Source organism: Phyllobates terribilis, unplaced genomic scaffold (assembly GCF_046119375.1).
Source record: "Phyllobates terribilis strain yellow unplaced genomic scaffold, ASM4611937v1 Scaffold_10__3_contigs__length_209671492, whole genome shotgun sequence".
Taxonomy (NCBI): domain Eukaryota; kingdom Metazoa; phylum Chordata; class Amphibia; order Anura; family Dendrobatidae; genus Phyllobates; species Phyllobates terribilis.
The window spans coordinates 12,365,279-12,382,811 of record NW_027362770.1 but is presented as its reverse complement, the minus strand read 5'-3'; the positions used below and the strand labels follow the sequence as shown (position 1 = coordinate 12,382,811).

General features: G+C 45.8%; 1 protein-coding gene across 3 annotated transcripts in view; it reads right to left on the bottom strand.

Annotated features, from left to right (window-relative positions):
• LOC141164357 (RUN and FYVE domain-containing protein 1-like) overlaps window positions 1-17,533 on the bottom strand; it is a 496,863-nt gene that overhangs the window by 448,818 nt on the left and 30,512 nt on the right. For 2 of the 3 annotated variants that reach the window (XM_073649492.1, XM_073649493.1), the window contains exon 2: window positions 13,668-13,832. In XM_073649492.1, coding sequence (XP_073505593.1) covers window positions 13,668-13,824 — 157 coding nt within the window. In that variant the 5' untranslated portion in view covers window positions 13,825-13,832. Of the gene's footprint in view, window positions 1-13,667; window positions 13,846-17,533 lie in introns of those variants that run through there. The other variant, XM_073649491.1, reaches the window with a different exon arrangement.

Genomic DNA, 17,533 nt, shown 5'->3' with positions numbered 1-17,533 from the left:
ACCTCTGCTTCTGAGGATAAGTTTATCCGAGTCACCAGCCTCAGAAAAAGCAGGTTAACAGCAGCTCAGATTAGAGACCAGGCCAATGCCACACAGAGTCCTAGCAGCAGACACATCTCTACAACAACTGTTAAGAGGAGACTTTGTGCAGCAGGCCTTCATGGTAAAATAGCTGCTAGGAAACCACTGCTAAGGACAGGCAACAAGCAGAAGAGACTTGTTTGGGCTAAAGAACACAAGGAATGGACATTAGACCAGTGGAAATCTGTGCTTTGGTCTGATGAGTCCAAATTTGAGATCTTTGGTTCCAACCACCGTGTCTTTGTGCGACGCAGAAAAGGTGAATGAATGGACTCTACATGCCTGGTTCCCACCGTGAAGCATGGAGGAGGAGGTGTGATGGTGTGGGGGTGCTTTGCTGGTGACACTGTTGGGGATTTATTCAAAATTGAAGGCATACTGAACCAGCATGGCTACCACAGCATCTTGCAGCGGCATGCTATTCCATCCGGTTTGCGTTTAGTTGGACCATCATTTATTTTTCAACAGGAAAATGACCCCAAACACACCTCCAGGCTGTGTAAGGGCTATTTGACCAAGAAGGAGTGATGGGGTGCTACGCCAGATGACCAGGCCTCCACAGTCACCAGACCTGAATCCATTTGAGATGGTTTGGGGTAAGCTGGACCGCAGAGTGAAGGCAAAAGGGCCAACAAGTGCTCAGCATCTCTGGGAACTCCTTCAAGATTGTTGGAAGACCATTTTCGGTGACTACCTCTTGAAGCTCATCAAGAGAATGCCAAGAGTCTGCAAAGCAGTCATCAAAGCAAAAGGTGGCTACTTTGAAGAACCTAGAATATAAGACATATTTTCAGTTGTTTCACACTTTTTTGTTAAGTATATAATTCCACATATGTTAATTCATAGTTTTGATGGCTTCAGTGTGAATGTACAATTTTCATAGTCATGAAAATACAGAAAAATCTTTAAATGAGAAGGTGTGTCCAAACTTTTGGTCTGTACTGTATATGGAATTTGTGACCGGCTTCCTACTCTTCTGGAGAATCTGGATCACTCCTTCTGATAGGTCTCTGTCTCTTAAGATGAAGGCTTCAGAAGCCAGGCAGCTAGACTGATGAGCCGGAGGATTGATCGAACCCTGATGTAATATGTTGTGGACTGGAGGAAGAACCAGGAGGACCTTCTATCTTTAGACTGTTCAGAGACCCAAACCATACTTTTTGGCCAATTTGGAGCTATGAGGATTGCTTTGACCTGTTCTGCTCTGATCTTTTTTAGTGTTCTCGGCAGCAACGGGATCGGTGGGACTGCATAGGATAGACCGATTTTCCAGGGGTGGGCGAAAGCATCTACCCTCAATGAAACATCTTTTCGATCCAGGAAAAATAAATAATCGTTTTACGTTTGCATTCTGTTGGTTTGCAAATAGATCTACTTTTGGACAACCCCATCTCTCAGAGCATATGGAATATCTCTGTATTCAAGCTCCATTTCCTGGGATGTATATACCCTTCTACTTAAGAAATCTGCCTGGGAGTTGTCGGCACCTTTTAGGTGAAGGGCTGACAACAAGAGAAGAGTATGTTCTGCCCAGGTGAAGATTCTTGATGCAGCAGCTTTCTTTATCTCGTGCTCCCTTGATGTCTTAAGTGGGCTACTGTAGTTATGTTGTAAGAATAAATCTTGACATGGGTCCCCTGAAGCAGAGAGGTTGCTGCTTTGAGGGCCTCTTCCACCGTTTTTAGCTCCCTGAAGTTTGAGGACTGACCAGCAATTTCTGGTGGCCAGATCCATTGAAACGTCGCTTGGGAGATCACAGCTCCCCAACCTCTTTTGCTGGCGTCATTGGATGCTGATTTCATAATGTTCCTTTTTCTACAATTTCCCGGCATAGCCACCAATTCAAGGATGTCTTTACATGATATTGTAGGTGGATTTTGTTTGTGAGAGATCCTGGCGACTCCCCAGTGGGAAAGAATGAAATTTTGCAGGATTCTTGTATGGGCCTGAGCCCAAGGAACAGCCTGAGTGCAGGAAGTCCTGGAACCTAGAACTGACATGGCAAACCTTATGGCGACCATCTTCCTGTTTTTTATGGCATAGACCTTTGATGTCAACTGTATCCGTTTCGCCTTTGGTAGAAACGAGGTTTGCCTTTGTGAATCTAACAGAATCCTCAGGAAAGTTTTCTTGGTGGACGGGATTAGTTCCAATTTTTCCAGATTCACAAACTATCCCAAAGATTCTAGGATGTGGAGAGTAGACTGTAGATGTTGATTGAGTTGTGGAACTTAGGAGGCCATTATTAGGAAATAGTCTAGGTAGGGAATGATACAGATATCTTGATTTCTTATAAATGCTACCACCTTCGCCTTGAGTTTTGTGAATAGCTGAGGAGCTGACGAGATTCCATTACCAATTCAACGTCCTGCCCTTTGGAATATCTTTTGCCCTTGTCTGACTTCAAACCTGAGAAATTTCCGGTAAGAGATGTATTAGGCATGTGATAGACCTGCGAGAGGAGTGCTATGGTTGCCATGGTGAAATCCTTGACTAGTAGGGGAATTGTGGATTTTATAGCTTCCATTTTGAATCTCCTGTACTTGACACAATGATTCAGACGTTTCAAACTCAGAATTATTCTGCAGACCCCGGAGGGCTTTTTTTTATATGGAATAGTCGAATAGTGGCCCCTTCACTGTTCCATGTGAGGTACTGGCGATATGACACCAGATTTCTGCAGATCTTGAAGACAGGATGTTGTGTAGATTTGGGGATGATATAATTTTCTTATCATCCTCCTCAGAGATTAGAGAGAACATCTCTATTTTTTGCTCCCACTCCAATGGTTTGTAGGATTCTTTGGTCTGAGGATATTTCTTGCCACTGTGGAAGAAAGTGACCAGTGCTGCCTCCTACGTGCATGGCGTCATGGCCTTTCTTGTCGATGAGTTTGAAAGATATTCCTACCCCACTTTAGGGCAACTCCAGCTACCCGATATTCCTTTTCCCTTTTACTGCAGGTTTTGGACCTGTGATGAACGAAAGGATTTTCTCTTGAATATTTTTGGCTCAGGTAGTGACTTATTTTTATCTGAAGCTTTCGCTAAAATATCGTCCAGAGCTTCACCAAATAAATATTCTCCATTTAAAAGGGAATAATACAAAGTTTGGATTTAGAAGTACTATCCCCGTTCCGCATTTTCAACCAGAGAGCCCTTCTTGCAAAATTTGATAAGACCAGGGATCTGGCTGCTATCCGAATTGATTCGGAGATGTATCGGCTAGAAAACCCGTAGATTTCTGCTAGCAATATTACCTTTACTAAAGGTCTTCTCTCGGCATACCCTTAGCGAGATGCTCCTCCAGCTGATGTAACCAGCGGAATATGGATTTTGCTACCTTATTTGAAGCGATGTTCGTATTTAATGACGCTGTAGAGGATTCCCAGGACCTTCTTAGTAAGCGGTCAGTTTTCCAAACCATCAGATCTCCGAGCTGTGATGAGTGCTCAAATGGTAGCGTCATCTAAATTTGCTACTCTTGCGCCCTGTACATCCACTTTCGGAACTTCTGACCAAAGTTTTGAAATGTCCTCGTCCAATGGATACTGTTTTTTCATCTCTCAGCCTTCTTTCGGGATGTTCCCATTCATCCGTTGTTAAAGAGGTTGTCCACTACTTTTTATAATGCCGCCAATGTATTTAGACTGTGTAGACGTGTGTTTTTGTAATTACCTTTCGTTGACTTTATTGCCTGTGAGCGGCACTATCGCTGGCTGCTCACAGGCATCACATGACCCCCGACTGCAGTCGGCTCAGACATCCGCTGAGGTCACGTCAAGTTCCGGCTGCAGCCGGGCTTGACCCAGTGTTGCGCTCCCCGGTGATTGATGGGCTGTGGGCGGGGTTTTCCCTGCGCGTCACAACCTAGCATTCACCGCGCGCTTTCCCAATGAATACAGGAGAGGGAAAGCGCGCGGTGGATGCTGGGCTGTGACGCATGGAGAAACTCCACCCACAGCCCAGCATCCACCACCGGGACCATGTCACTAAATCACGTCTGACTTGATGTGACATCAGCGGAAGCATGAGCCAGCTGCAGCTGGGGTCACGTGATGCCTGTTGAGCGGCCAGCGATAGGGCCGCTCACAGGCAATAAGACAACGAAAGGTAATTACAAAAACACTTATCTGCACAGTTTAAATACATTGGGGGCATTATAAAAGTAGTGGACAACTTCTTTAAGCTTTGAATGTTATGAATAGGAAATACCAGTTTCTTTCTTGATTTTAATCCTTCGAACATTTTGTCCTGCACCGTTAGAGTTTTTTTTTCCTCCTCTACTTACATAGTATTTTTTATGGCTGTCAATAACTCCTTCATTTCTTCAGAGGAGAAATATTTCTTATTTTCCCTCTGTACGCTGGCCTACTTAATTCTCCTTCCTCTAACCATTCGTCTGATATAGAAATGTCCGCATCCAAATAAGTAGTATCTTTAGGGTCATATTTTCTCTTTTTACCTGATGACTGACCCCCAGACTGAAAGAAGGTTTGTGAAAAGGAGGCTAGGGAAGATTGTATTTCTTGACAAACCATCCCCCCTTACTACTTCCATAATGGAAGGTGGTTCTTCTTTTATGATTTTTTCCGTACATAGAGGTTTTCTATGGGGGAGGGACGAGTTTCTTGCTACATATGGCACATTTGCACCCCGTAGGTTTTTCCCTCACTCCCGATTCAGGGTAGATAGACTAAATATGGATCCTACGCGAAGAGAGTGGAAACATCCTCTTACCAGCATACTTACTGGGGCTGGGTTCGCGCTGGGCTCTGCAGATGCAGAGCTTAGAGAACCTAAACCTTCCATGGTCAAAGGGTTTTTGTCCTACCTCAAGGAGTCTCCCCATCAAGGTCTTTTTTAGAGGAAGAGACCGTGATCCAGCGCTTCCTTCATTCAATAGGATGAAAGATTCCTCCTTCCGGCTTCTCTATTCCTCAATCTGTTTCTTTGGCAGTAATTTTTTCAAATTTCCCGCCAGTAACGTCATGAGTCACGGAATGCACCGGAAGTGCACCGGAAGGGCCAACAAGTGCTAAGCATCTCTGGGAACTCCTTCAAGATTGTTGGAAGACCATTTCCGGTGACTACCTCTTGAAGCTCATCAAGAGAATGCCAAGAGTGTGCAAAGCAATCAACAAAGCAAAAGGTGGCTACTTTGAAGAACCTAGAATAGAAGACATATTTTCAGTTGTTTCACACGTTTTTGTTAAGTATGTAATTCCACATGTGTTAATTCATAGTTTTGATGCCTTCAGTGTGAATGTACAATTTTCATAGTCATGAAAATACAGAAAAATCTTTAAATGAGGTGTGTCCAAACTTTTGGTCTGTACTGTAGGTGTCACCTAATCCCATTCACCCAATCTTCATTAGCATTTCTATTCATATAATTTATGCGGCAGCTGTGAGCTGCTATTCTTAGCCTGGGAAGGTGCTATTTGCAAACATGGTCCCTGACTATAAATAACAGCTCACAGCTGGTTTGTTAGCCGCTAGGTCCCCACAAACAGCAAGAAGCGGCGCATTTTTTGTTGCGTCCAAAACGTTGTTTTCTAATGCCGCACTTTTGTAGTAGGTAAATGTTTATCCACCGCATATGACACTTCAATCGGTCAAAATCTGCAGCGGTGACTAGCGTGTCCGCTACAGAAATTGACATGCTGCGGGTGAGTTTGGGTACGTAGCCACGATCAGCGTCAAACCCGCAGCGTCCAGCATAGTGGATGAGATCTCTAGAAATCTCATGTCCACTATGCGTGCATCAGAGGCTGTGGATAACCCATGGACACTGACATGTGGCGCGTCTTTCAGGACCACAGCATGTCAAATTCTCTTGCGGAGTCGCTAGTCTCTGCAACAGAAATTTGACCAGTAGAATGTATTGAATGAGGTAAATACGAATGGTTCAGTAAACACATGTGGATTTACCTGCGTTCAATAGAATGCAACGTTTTGGACGCAGCAAAAAATATGCATACAAAGAGCAGCTACATTTGGAACGTGGGCTTAGAGCCTAAATTAAAAAAAAAAAAAATGGCATGAGTTCCAGCGTCATTTTTATAACCAGTGGAAAAGTGGACCGCTGGGTGCTGATATTAGTAGCCGGGGAAGGGGCCATTAGCCAAAAATGTTCCCTGGCTATTAATATCAGCCCCCAGTTGTTTGCTTAGCCTTTACTGGCTACATTACAGGGAGACCTCAGAAAAAATTTGAAGCAGGGTCACCCTATAAAATCTAACCAGAAAAGGCTAAATAGACAGCTGCGGGCTGATAGTAATAGCCAGGGAAGGGGCCATGGATACTAGCCCACTCCGCGGCTATTAACATCACCCCTCAGCAGTCCCAGAAATGGTGCATCCAAAAGCTGAGCATAGTTTAGTCTTTGATTGCACATCCCCTGGCCAGCTCTTGAGCCATAATGCCCTACGAGCTGCATTAGAGAGATTTGCAGACCGGGCAGCCAGCCTCACTGAATCTGCCGATGCGTCTGCCAGGAATGCAGCCGCCCCCTGCACAAGAGGAAGGTCCGACAAAATCTTCTCCCTCGAGACATTCCCCCAATCAGGTCTTCCAACTGTTGAAGCCAGATCATCATAGATCTAGCGGTGCAGGTGGCTGCCACTGCCGGTTTAAGGGCCCCTGCTAACGACTCCCTTGCTTAAGGAAAGACTCCGCTTTTTTATCAAGCGGGTCTTTCAAGGCCCCTAAATCCTCAAAGGGCAGAGTGGATCTTTTTGAGGACTTTGCAATGGCCACATCAATCTTAGGGGTTTTGTCCCATTTAGCCGCATCCTCTTCCTCAAAGGGGTATCTCTGCTTAGAGGAGGAAGGCAGCTGACCTTTCTTCTCCGTTTTTTTCCATTCCCTTTCTATCAGCGATTTGATCCTCTCATTAACCGGGAATGTGCGTCTCTTCCTCTAGTCCAAGCCCCCGAACATAACATCCTGGACTGTTCTGGGAACTTTGGAATCAGTAATACCCATAGTCACTCTGACGGCTTTAACTAGTCTCTCAGTATTATCTACCAAAAAACAAGGCCTACCCCCCCATCATCATCCGAAGATTCCGATGATGATGAGGAGGAGAGATTAGAGGAGGAAGGCAGTTCTCTTGTAAAACGGGACTCTACCGATTCCTCTGATTCTGAGGAAACTAGTTTTTGCTTCTTCTTCTTCCTGCTTGAGGTTAAGCTTTTTAAAGAATCCCTGACTTCTGTCTGGATCAGATTCTTTAATTCCATAGAAAACCTGGGGGACTCTTCCGCTATGATTTTCTGAATACAGTCCGCACACAGGTTTTTGACGTAGGAGGTGCCTTGCTTTTACTCTTAGAACTACACTTCTTTGGCTCCTAACACCCCAAGAATTGAAAGGAGAAAAAGAGAGGAAAACAGAGAAGAGCACATTACTCAAGGTGAGACTTTCACGAAGATCACTCACCACACTGCTGTTCAGACTAGTGTACCGGAGGAGGTGGTTGCCGTTCACATGAGGGCTCCCATCTGGCGGAGGTGGACTGACAAGGTCTTTTCTGACCGGTTCTGCCGGAACTCGTACGCCGTCCGCTGCTGTGGCTTTGGTGATGGAAAGATTCTCTATGTTCCAGTTGCTTAAGCTGCTTGCGCTGCTTTGGCGGCTGTGGCTGCTGCTGTACCTCCTGCGGTGGTGACAGCTGCTGCCCAGGTGACTACGGCACCTCATTCATTATGGCGGGGATGCAGACACCGCCACCTTGATTGCTCCCCATCCTTAAAAAGCAGTAGGGCTCCACCTCCTTTAGGCTCCTCCCCTTCCGGCAGCGTGCTCATTCTCTTTCCTCTTTTTTTTTTTTTTTTAAACTTGGCCAGCTGGCGCACTACACCGCAGATCTTCCTCCTTCTGCGCGTGCGCAGCCCAGAGGCACCCGGCGCGCTTGCAGCGGTATGTCGGCCTCCCACCCGCGCATGCGCAGACCCGACTTCCGGTGCACTCCGTGATAGGGCGCATCACCACCCCGCGTGTGCGCAGCCCGGACGACCTGCCGGCCGGCGCGCTCAGTCTAGTCCATTGTGAGGCGCAGACCCGGCCGCAGGACCCGGCGCACGCGGGGAGGACTCCGGAAGGCAGCCCCCCCCCCCCCACATGCAGACCCGGGCAGCAGCCAGATTGGCTGAGAACAGGGGACATCTGCTTCCACGGCCTCCAGGCCGCACCGACCCCGGAATCCACGGTCCAGGTACGTGAGGTACCACCTGGCGAGGCTCCCATCAACTGATGCGGAAGAGAGGTACCGCCTTTTTATTCAGTAGGTTCCTGTCCTTGGTGGGCGGATACCCTCTCTCAGGTGGTGCTGTCATGGGAGAAGGGGAAAAGAGAGAAGAGGGAGAGGAGAAGTCAGGGAGCAGAGGCTCTGCACGAGCTCTGCTCCGGAGGCGGGCCTAGCACTGAGGCCTGAGCCTGAGAGAGAGGAGAGGAACGGAGGAGGCTCCAGGAGTTGAGTGAAGGGACCCCAGGGGTGCGGACCGGCCAGTCGCCACCATACGCTGGACGGTGGCAACTGGCCGGTCCGCACCCCTGGGGTCCCTTCACTCCACTCCTGCAACGGGATGTGTGAAAAGATGAACCAGGTGGTGATAGACCTACTGAAGACATTGCCCCTGGAGGAACGCAGTCTGTGGCCAGAAGAGTTGCCAGACCTGTTGGACCTCTACAATCATCTCACCCAGAGGTGTGGTATCTCACTCTCAGGTAAGGAAGGAGTATGGATCAGGACCCTAACACTACATCCACTACTTAGTTCCCCCTCTGTAAGTGTGGTTCCTCCCCACTCCAGCCAGGGATCAGGGACAGTTGTGCTCTTCCGTAGGAGCATTGTCGCCCTGTCCCCCGGAAATGTGGTGTAGTGGATGTAGTGTTAGGGTCCTGAGCCATACTCCTTCCTTACCTGAGAATGAGATACCACACCTCAGGATGAGACGCAATACCTCTGTGGCGACCGAACCCTCAGGGGTGCCACATAAACGCTTGAGAAACGCTTGGTAATCCGTCCCCCATGGTCCCCAATAACAAGCCGCAATGTCAATGCCCATGCTGCGGATTTTTCCGAAGCATTTATGCTGCGCTCAAAAATCCGCAGCATGTCCATTAATTTTGCGGACACGCAGCGTAATCGCCGCCATTGACTTGCATTGGACCGCGAGCATCCGCATCACTACATGTGCACAAGCGAATATCACACGGTTCAATGTGCGGATGGTACCCAGGTCTGGAGCAGAGGAGACTCTCATCCAGACCTGGGTACCATAGAAACTGTAAAAAAAAATAATTAAAAATAAAAAATAAAGATCATACTCACCTTCCGATGTCCTCCCAGTGTTTTCTCCCCTTCGTCCGGTCTCTTGCACTGTGAAGGACCTGCCATGACATAGTCATTGAGTCATGTGACCTGTCACATGACTCAATGACATCACCGCAGGTCCTTCACACCACAGCGAGCAGTGCAAGAGACAGGACGCAGCTGAGAAAACACCGGGAGGACATCGGAAGGTGAGTATAATCTTTACTTTTTTTTTATTTTTTACCATTCTTATTCTTTTTTTTTTTTAAACTAACTTGGTCACACTACTATAAATCCATGCCCGTTGTATGGATTTATATAGTGTGAACAAGTTGTCAAGCACTTTTCCAATTGATGCTAAAAATCGCTTTGAAAAGCGCTTCATAACCCGCATGCAGAAATGCATGCAAAAATGCTTGACAAACGCTTCTACCTGGCGGGAAAAAAGCATGTAAAAACCGCATGCATTTTTTCCTGCCAGGGAGAATCGTAAAAAATATGCAGCATTTCTGCATCGTGGGCACATAGCCTCACTGCAGCCCTCCACCAGTCGGCCCTTTATGGCAGAGTGGCCCGACGAAAGCCTCTCCTCAGTGCAAGACATATGAAAGCCCACATAGAGTTTGCTCAAAAACATATGAAGGACTATAAAATTCTCTGGTATGATGAGACGAAGATAGAACTTTTTGGTGATAATTCTAAGCGGTATGTGTGGAGAAAACCAGGCACTGCTCATCACCTGCGCAATACAATCCCAACAGTGAAACATGGTGGTGGCAGCATCATGCTATGAAGGTGTTTTTCAGCTGCAGGAACAGTACGACTGGTTGCAAATGAAGGAAACATGAATGCGGCCAAATACAGAGATATCCTGGATGAAAACCTCTTCCAGAGTGCTCTGTACCTCAGACTTAGCCGAAGGTTCACCTTCCAACAAGACAATGACCCTAAAGCACACAGATAAAATAAAAGGAGTGGCTTCAGAACAACTCTGTAACCATTCTTGACTGGTCCAGCCAGAGTCCTGATCTAAACCCAATTAAGCATCTCTGGAGAGACCTGAAAATGGCTGTCCACCAACGTTCATCATCCAACCTGACGGAACTGGAGAGGATCTGCAAGGAAGAATGGCAGAGGATACCCAAATCCAGGTGTGAAAAACTTGTTGCATCAATCCCAAGAAGACTCATGGGTGTACTAGCTCAAAAGGGTGCTTCTACTCAATACTGAGCAAAGGATCTGAATACTTATGACCATGTGATATTTCAGTTTTTCTTTTTTTACTAAATTTGCTAAAATTTCTACATTTCTGTTTTTTTTTCAGTCAAGATAGGGTGCAGAGTGTACATTAACCCCTTTACGACCTCGTCAGTAATAGTACGTAGCTGTGCCCTGGGCCTTATGGACCAGCTACGTACTATTACGCGAGCGGTGATGGCGCCCGCACACAGGTGGTGCGGGGTGTTCGCCACCGGGTGTCAGCTGACTGTTACAGCTGAAACCCGGTGCTATGTGCCAGGAGCGGTCCAGCACCGCTCCCGGCACATTAACCGGCGTCCAGTGATGTCTGCGGCGGCTTCCGGATGTTGTCATAATGACCCAATGTCGTCATGACAACATCCGGGTCACCAGGAGGCAGGAAGTTACTTTGGTCATGCGAAGGGCATAACAAAAGTAACTTCTCCCTGTGCAGCTGTGACAGCCTGTGTAGCACAGGGATAGTGTTGCATTCCTGTGCTATACAGGCGATCTGAAAGTTAAAAGTGAAAGTCCCATAGTGGGACATAGTGTAAAAGTTAAAAAAAGAATCAGAAAGTGAAATAAGTAAATAAATAAATAAAAATGAAAAAAAAAATAATCCCCCAAAAATAAAAATATAATGTACCCATCAATAAATGTATATATATTTTTTCATAACATGTTTGGTATCACTGTGCCCAGAACTACCTGACCTATAAAACTTTCCCACTATTCAATCCCTTTAGGCTGTGTGCCCACGATGTGATTTTTTAAGCATTTCCTAAGCGGCAAAAATGCTGCAGAAACGCTTAAAAAACGCATGGTAGAAGGCCTGCCATGTTCCCCAGTGATAATCCGCATGTGCTGTGCACATGCTGCGGACATTTCCGCTGCGGATTATCATTGCGGAAAAAAAAGCAGCACTACCAATTATTTTGCGGAAGTGCTGCGTTTTCGCCGCCATTGACTTGCATTAGGACGCCCCAATTCCGCATCACGGCATCTGTACTTGCATAATTGGCGCGTTCTAATGTGCGGATGGTACCTGGGTGTAGAGGAGAGGAGAGTCTCATCCACACCCAGGTACCATTAAAAAAGCTGTAAAAAAAGAATAAAATAAAAAATAAATGTATACTTACCTTCTGGCGGCCCGCGCTGCGCTCCTCCTTGCTTCCCGGCACTTCGCGATGGAATGAAGGACCTGCGCTGACTCTACCGCTGCCGGCAGCCGGGACCGAGCGAAGCAAGGCAGCGCGGGCCATCGGAAGGTAAGTGTATATTTATTTTTTTTAATTTTTTGACATTCTCTCGGGTCACAAACAGCATGGATTTATATACTGTGACCAAGTTGACAAGCACTTTCCAAGTGATGCTAAAAAAAAAATCGCTTGGAAAGCGCTTGTCAACCCGCATGCGGAAATGCAAGTGAAGAATGCTTCACATTCGCATGTCCCTGGCAGGAAAAACGCATGTACAATCCGCATGTGCAATCCGCATGTACAATCCGCATGCGTTTTTTTTCTGCCAGGGAGACGCAGAAACGCTCGTGAAAAAATCCTGAGCATTTCTGCATCGTGGGCACATAGCCTTAGTGAACACGGTAAAAAAAATAAATAAAAAGCTAAGCAAAAAAGATGCTTTATCATCATTCCGCCAAACAAAAAATGGAATAAAAAGCAATAAAAAAATAATAAAATAAAATAAAAATGGTACCGCTGAAAACGTCACCTTGTCCCGCAAAAAACAAGCCGCCATACAGCTCCATCATCCGAAAAATAAAAAAGTTATAGCTCTCAGAATAAAAGCGATAAAAAAAAGAATTGTTTTTGCATAAAATTGTTTTTATTGTGTAAAAGTGCCAAAATATAAAAAAAAGATATTAATGTGGTACCGCAGTAAACGCACTGACCCGAAGAATAACGCTGCATTAGCAATTTCGCCACACGCGTAACGGCATAAAAAAAAATTCTGAATTGTTGGTTTTTGTTTATTCTACCTCCCAAAAATGGCAATAGAAAGCGATCAAAAACTGTCATGTGCCCAAAAATGGTACTAATAAAAACGTCAACTTATACCGCAAAAAACAAGTCGCCACATGACTGACAACCGAAATATGGAAAAATTATAGCTATCAAAATATGGCGATGCAAAAACCAGTCTTTGCAAAAAAATCTTTTAGTGTGTGACAGCTGTCAATCATAAAAACCCAATATAAATCTGGCATCGCTGTAATCACACCGAACTGAAGAATAAAGTCGTCTAATCACTTACTCCGTTCCTTGTGCGGCATAAGAAATAAACTCTAGGGTTAGGGCTGTGCTACGGGGATGATGGATGATGATACTAGTGTTGAGCGCAAGTGCTCGCTACTTGAGATTGCATTGGGTGCTTGGGTATGCACCGAGTATCGCAGGTGTTCAACAGACATGCTCGAGTCTCCGCCCCATATGCTTTGCGCAGGGTTCTATTGCGCAGTGGCCGGGAAGTGACAGTGACCCCCCGACGCCTGCGCAATAGATCTCTGCAGCACAGTGCACAGAGACAGAGACGGGATGAAGCAAAGAGCGCTTTAAGTGAGCGGCGCTTTACGTATGCCCGGGAAGTCAGGGAGCACAGTGCACGTCACAGGGTCCTGTGACGTGCAGGGGAGGGGGGAATATGGCAACTAAGCATATAGGCGGGAATTTGGGGGAATAATAAACACATAGTTGGGGATTTCTTGGCGTCCCAGAATGCCAAGCCAGTGAAATACTGAGTTTATAAAAACTGCAATCAAACCTCTACTATGGGCCATACAGGTATGTATAGATGTACTTTTCTATACCCTGTATGGCCATAGTAGAGGTCTGATATCGCCCAGGGGGTGACAGATTCCCTTTAAGTATTCTAGAACCTGTATGTCCATATTAATAGGTTAGGTACATCCAAAGGGGTTACAGATTTCCAAGGAGTTAAGACTAAAGATGGCAAAAAAGCAGAGTGAGAAGACACAGTGAAAGCAGATCCTGTCCCAGAACTGAAATTACCTTTTAGCCCATGTTTCAGGCAATGCTCCAGGACATAGAAAAACTGTTGCAGTGGAGGGAAATCCGACTCCAGGCTTCTGTCTAGATTTAGAGCAGCCTGGATCAATACCTTTATCGTAATCTTCATCATACTCATCAAGTTAGCGCGTTCATCCATACTGATTTCTGTATAAAACATTGAAACAAGTGAATTTTTTTTTTTACATCTAACATGTCTGGTATACTGTGACTCTGGTTCAAAATATCAACTTCCTGTTTTCTGTTGCTTACTTAGAAGCATGTCACTGTGTTTATCATTATTTTTTTTTTCCCCACTTCATGTGGGGAAAAACTATTATACATCAAAAGCAGAACATAATCTAAACAATATGCTACTCCAACTGAAGGCTTAAAATCTCAGGTAATACAAGGGCATGCTTGCTTTACTACAGTATAGCTTCATTGAAACAGTCATAGATCTAAAACACAGTTGAAATCGGATCGTATTTTGCATATGAAAATTTCCTTAGAGTTTCATCAGTTTAATTCCCCCTCCCCCCCATGTTAAATAAAATTAAACAGAAAGCAAATAGATGACATCTGTGTGCTGTCTGTGGAGCAAACTCGTGTTGTTTTTTAATCCAATTTGTGATTTTCATGGACTCATATATGCAAACATTAGTTTTTTTGGTGGACCACACTGTCAGCCCAAAAATATGGCACATGTTCATAGCACAATAGACTGAGTTTCTCACTGTAATGGCTAGGAGTTCTGACGTCTAGGTCTAATACACTCAGGGATCATAGAAGGTGAGCTATAGGGTGTGGTAGTCGTTTCACCACAGAGATTTAATTTGTGGTCTTTTAGTGGAGGACAGAGCTGATATTTTTCTTTGTTACTGGCAGATTTAAAGAAGTTGGCCACTACTTTTTATTATTGCACAAACCAATTGACCCTGTGCCCATAAGGGTTTTTCTAATTACCTCCTGCTGTCCTTCTTGCCTGTGAGCGGCGCTATCACTGGCCGCTCCCAGGCATCACGTGACCCCCGGCTGATGTCACGTCAAGTGAGGCGTGACATCAGTGACGCGCTCCCCGCAGTGGATGCTGGGCTGCGGGCAGGGTTACTCCCCCCACGTCACGCCCAGCATCCACCGCGCGCTTTCCCAATGAATGAGGAGATGCAGAGCGTGCAGTGGATGCTGGTTGTTACACGAGGGGGTGGGGGTGGGGGGGGGGGGGGGGGGAGTGACCCCGACCACAGTCCAGCATCCACCGTGGAACGCAGAAGTGAGTACCCCCTGCAGCAGCTGGAACGCAGAAGTGACATCAGCAGATGTCAGAGCCGGCTGCAGCTGGGGGTCACGTAATGCCTGTGAGCGGCCAGTGATACCACCGCTCACAAGCAAGAAGAACAGCAGGAGGCAATTAGAAAAACACTTATGGGCACAGGGTCAATCGATTGGGGCATTCATAAAAAGTAGTGGACAACTTCTTTAAACAAATGTCAGTGAGAGAGAAAACAATATTCAACTCCCTATGTTCCCAAGAGTGTCACCGGACAGGAAGAGCGAACTGGCAAGGACCATCCCTGAAACTCCAAAATAAGTTCATTGTAAAAAAACAAACAAAAAAACTGCACTTAGCCTTGACCGAAAGTATTGGCAGCCGACTAACATGGCTGTGTGAGTACTGAGCTCCCTCTCACCCAGAGCCTGTTCAGCAATGTATGCAGTGTTCATTCTACTCTTTCTGGCTCAGCCCTCTCTCCTTACACCTGGCATGATGATCCGAGGTGAAAGAAATCAGAAGAACCAAGGTAAACTGGAGTTTTACTTCATAGAAGACAAGAGCAAAGATGGGACCGAGATCTCCATTCACAGCCGTGTCTCTGCTGATGGCGTGTTGCCCCCTGTGACCCAGACATCTCCAGCGGAGTTGTACTCCCCACCCGTAGTGAGTACAGGACCCCAGCTTCACACAGGGGCTGGAAAAGGAGGACTCTAACTAAGGAACTAGATAAGAGAGTATCTCACATGGAAAATAAAATGGGAGACTTTGCCAAGTCACACAACAAGCTGACAGATGCACATAATGAACTCTCAGATGAATTGGAAGCCATACGAACTAAACTAGTGGATTTAGAGGATCGTTCTCGGAGAAACAATGTATAATTGCGAGGGATACCAGAAGATGTGCCACCTCAAGAACTGAGGGGATTCCTTCAAGGTCTGATTAAAGCTGCTATCCCTAACTGCTCCACAATAGACACTATCATTGACAGAATTCACAGGGTACAGCGTCCAAAGCATCTACCCGAATTAATCAGGGCTTTGGAGTCGGTGTAAAACAGACCGACTCCGACAATATATAATAAACTAGCTATTGAACCCGTTCTACGCCCGGGAGGCAAGCATTTTTATTGGTACACTTTTAATTTTATTAATGGAGCAAGAGTCAGCACGTGCGCATACCACGCTATCATGTGCCATTTTGTTTAAAGACGTCTGCGAATTCGCATATACAGTGTCTTCAATAAAATGGTGCAGCAGTGTGGTATGCACACGTGCTGACTCCGGCGCCTCACTGTGCAGGCACCACCCATTCCGGCTTTGGACAGAAGGACGCATCCAGCATATATAGGATGTACTGAGAATACAGGGGGTGTACTCACGCTGAGCACTGTATATAATGTACTGAGAATACAGGGGGTGTTCTCACTTACGCTGAGCACTGTATATAAAACGTACTGAGAATACAAAGGTGGTACTCACGCTGAGCGCTGTATGCATAATGTACTGAGAATACAGGGGGGTGTACTCACTTATATACAACATACTGAGAATACAGGGGGTGTACTCAAGCTGAGCGCAGTACATATAGAAAACTGAGAATACAGAGGGTGTACTCATTTATGCTGAGCACTGTATATATAATTTACTGAGAATACAGGGGGGTGTACTCACTTACGCTGAACGCTGTATGTATAACGTACTGAGAATACAGAGGGTGTACTCACTTATGCTGACTGCTGTGTATATAATGTACTGATAATATAGGAGTGTACTCACGAATTTGTCTCTCTCTTTCTCGCTCTTGTTCTAGACATATTGTCATCATGGCGCCACACTGAGCATGCTCAGTCTAAAGAGGCTTCAGACAGAGGGACACATCCCCGGTTATATTATAGATTGGGTATAGTAGTTTAATGCAGTTTGTGGGGAATATTTTTATAAGAATTTGGGAAAGTTCTGAAATGTCCTATAAATGTCTGTCCTATTCCTGATCTAAGGGTGTAGACTTTTAGCTGAGATTAATCTGTGCTACAGTAAATTTATCACTTAAACATGAGCCATGCATGAGGGAGTCAGTGTCATGGAAATTGAGGAGTCAGAGGTTTGGCTTACCGACTCCACAGCCCTGGAATCAATGGCCAGAGATGTCTTGGGTCACATCCAATTTTTTCATATAAAAGACGGCCTACCACTCTAGGAAAAAGGGAGAACGCCCACACCCTTATCAACAAATTATTATCTTCGCTTATGTTTCTGCAGCGACTCTCTGTTTCTGCAGATTGACTCCCATCACTTTGACTCTGGGAGAAAGGGAAGCGGCATATAGATGGGGTTTCCCGCTGAAGCTTCCTTTAAATTACAGAGTAGAGTGGCACACAGTTACCTCCTTTGAAGAGGGAGAAAACTTCATGCGTAACTGGAACTTTAAACTAATAGAACGCACTCTTCCTAACAGACCCCACCCACAATTCGTGGAAACCGGGAGGCAACTTTCTTCAACTAAAAACAAGTGTAAGAGCTGAATGATAGAATCTTCTTCGTCTGGGTAGAGAGGGAATCCTGTACCTTTTTCGGACAATTCAGTGGAAATT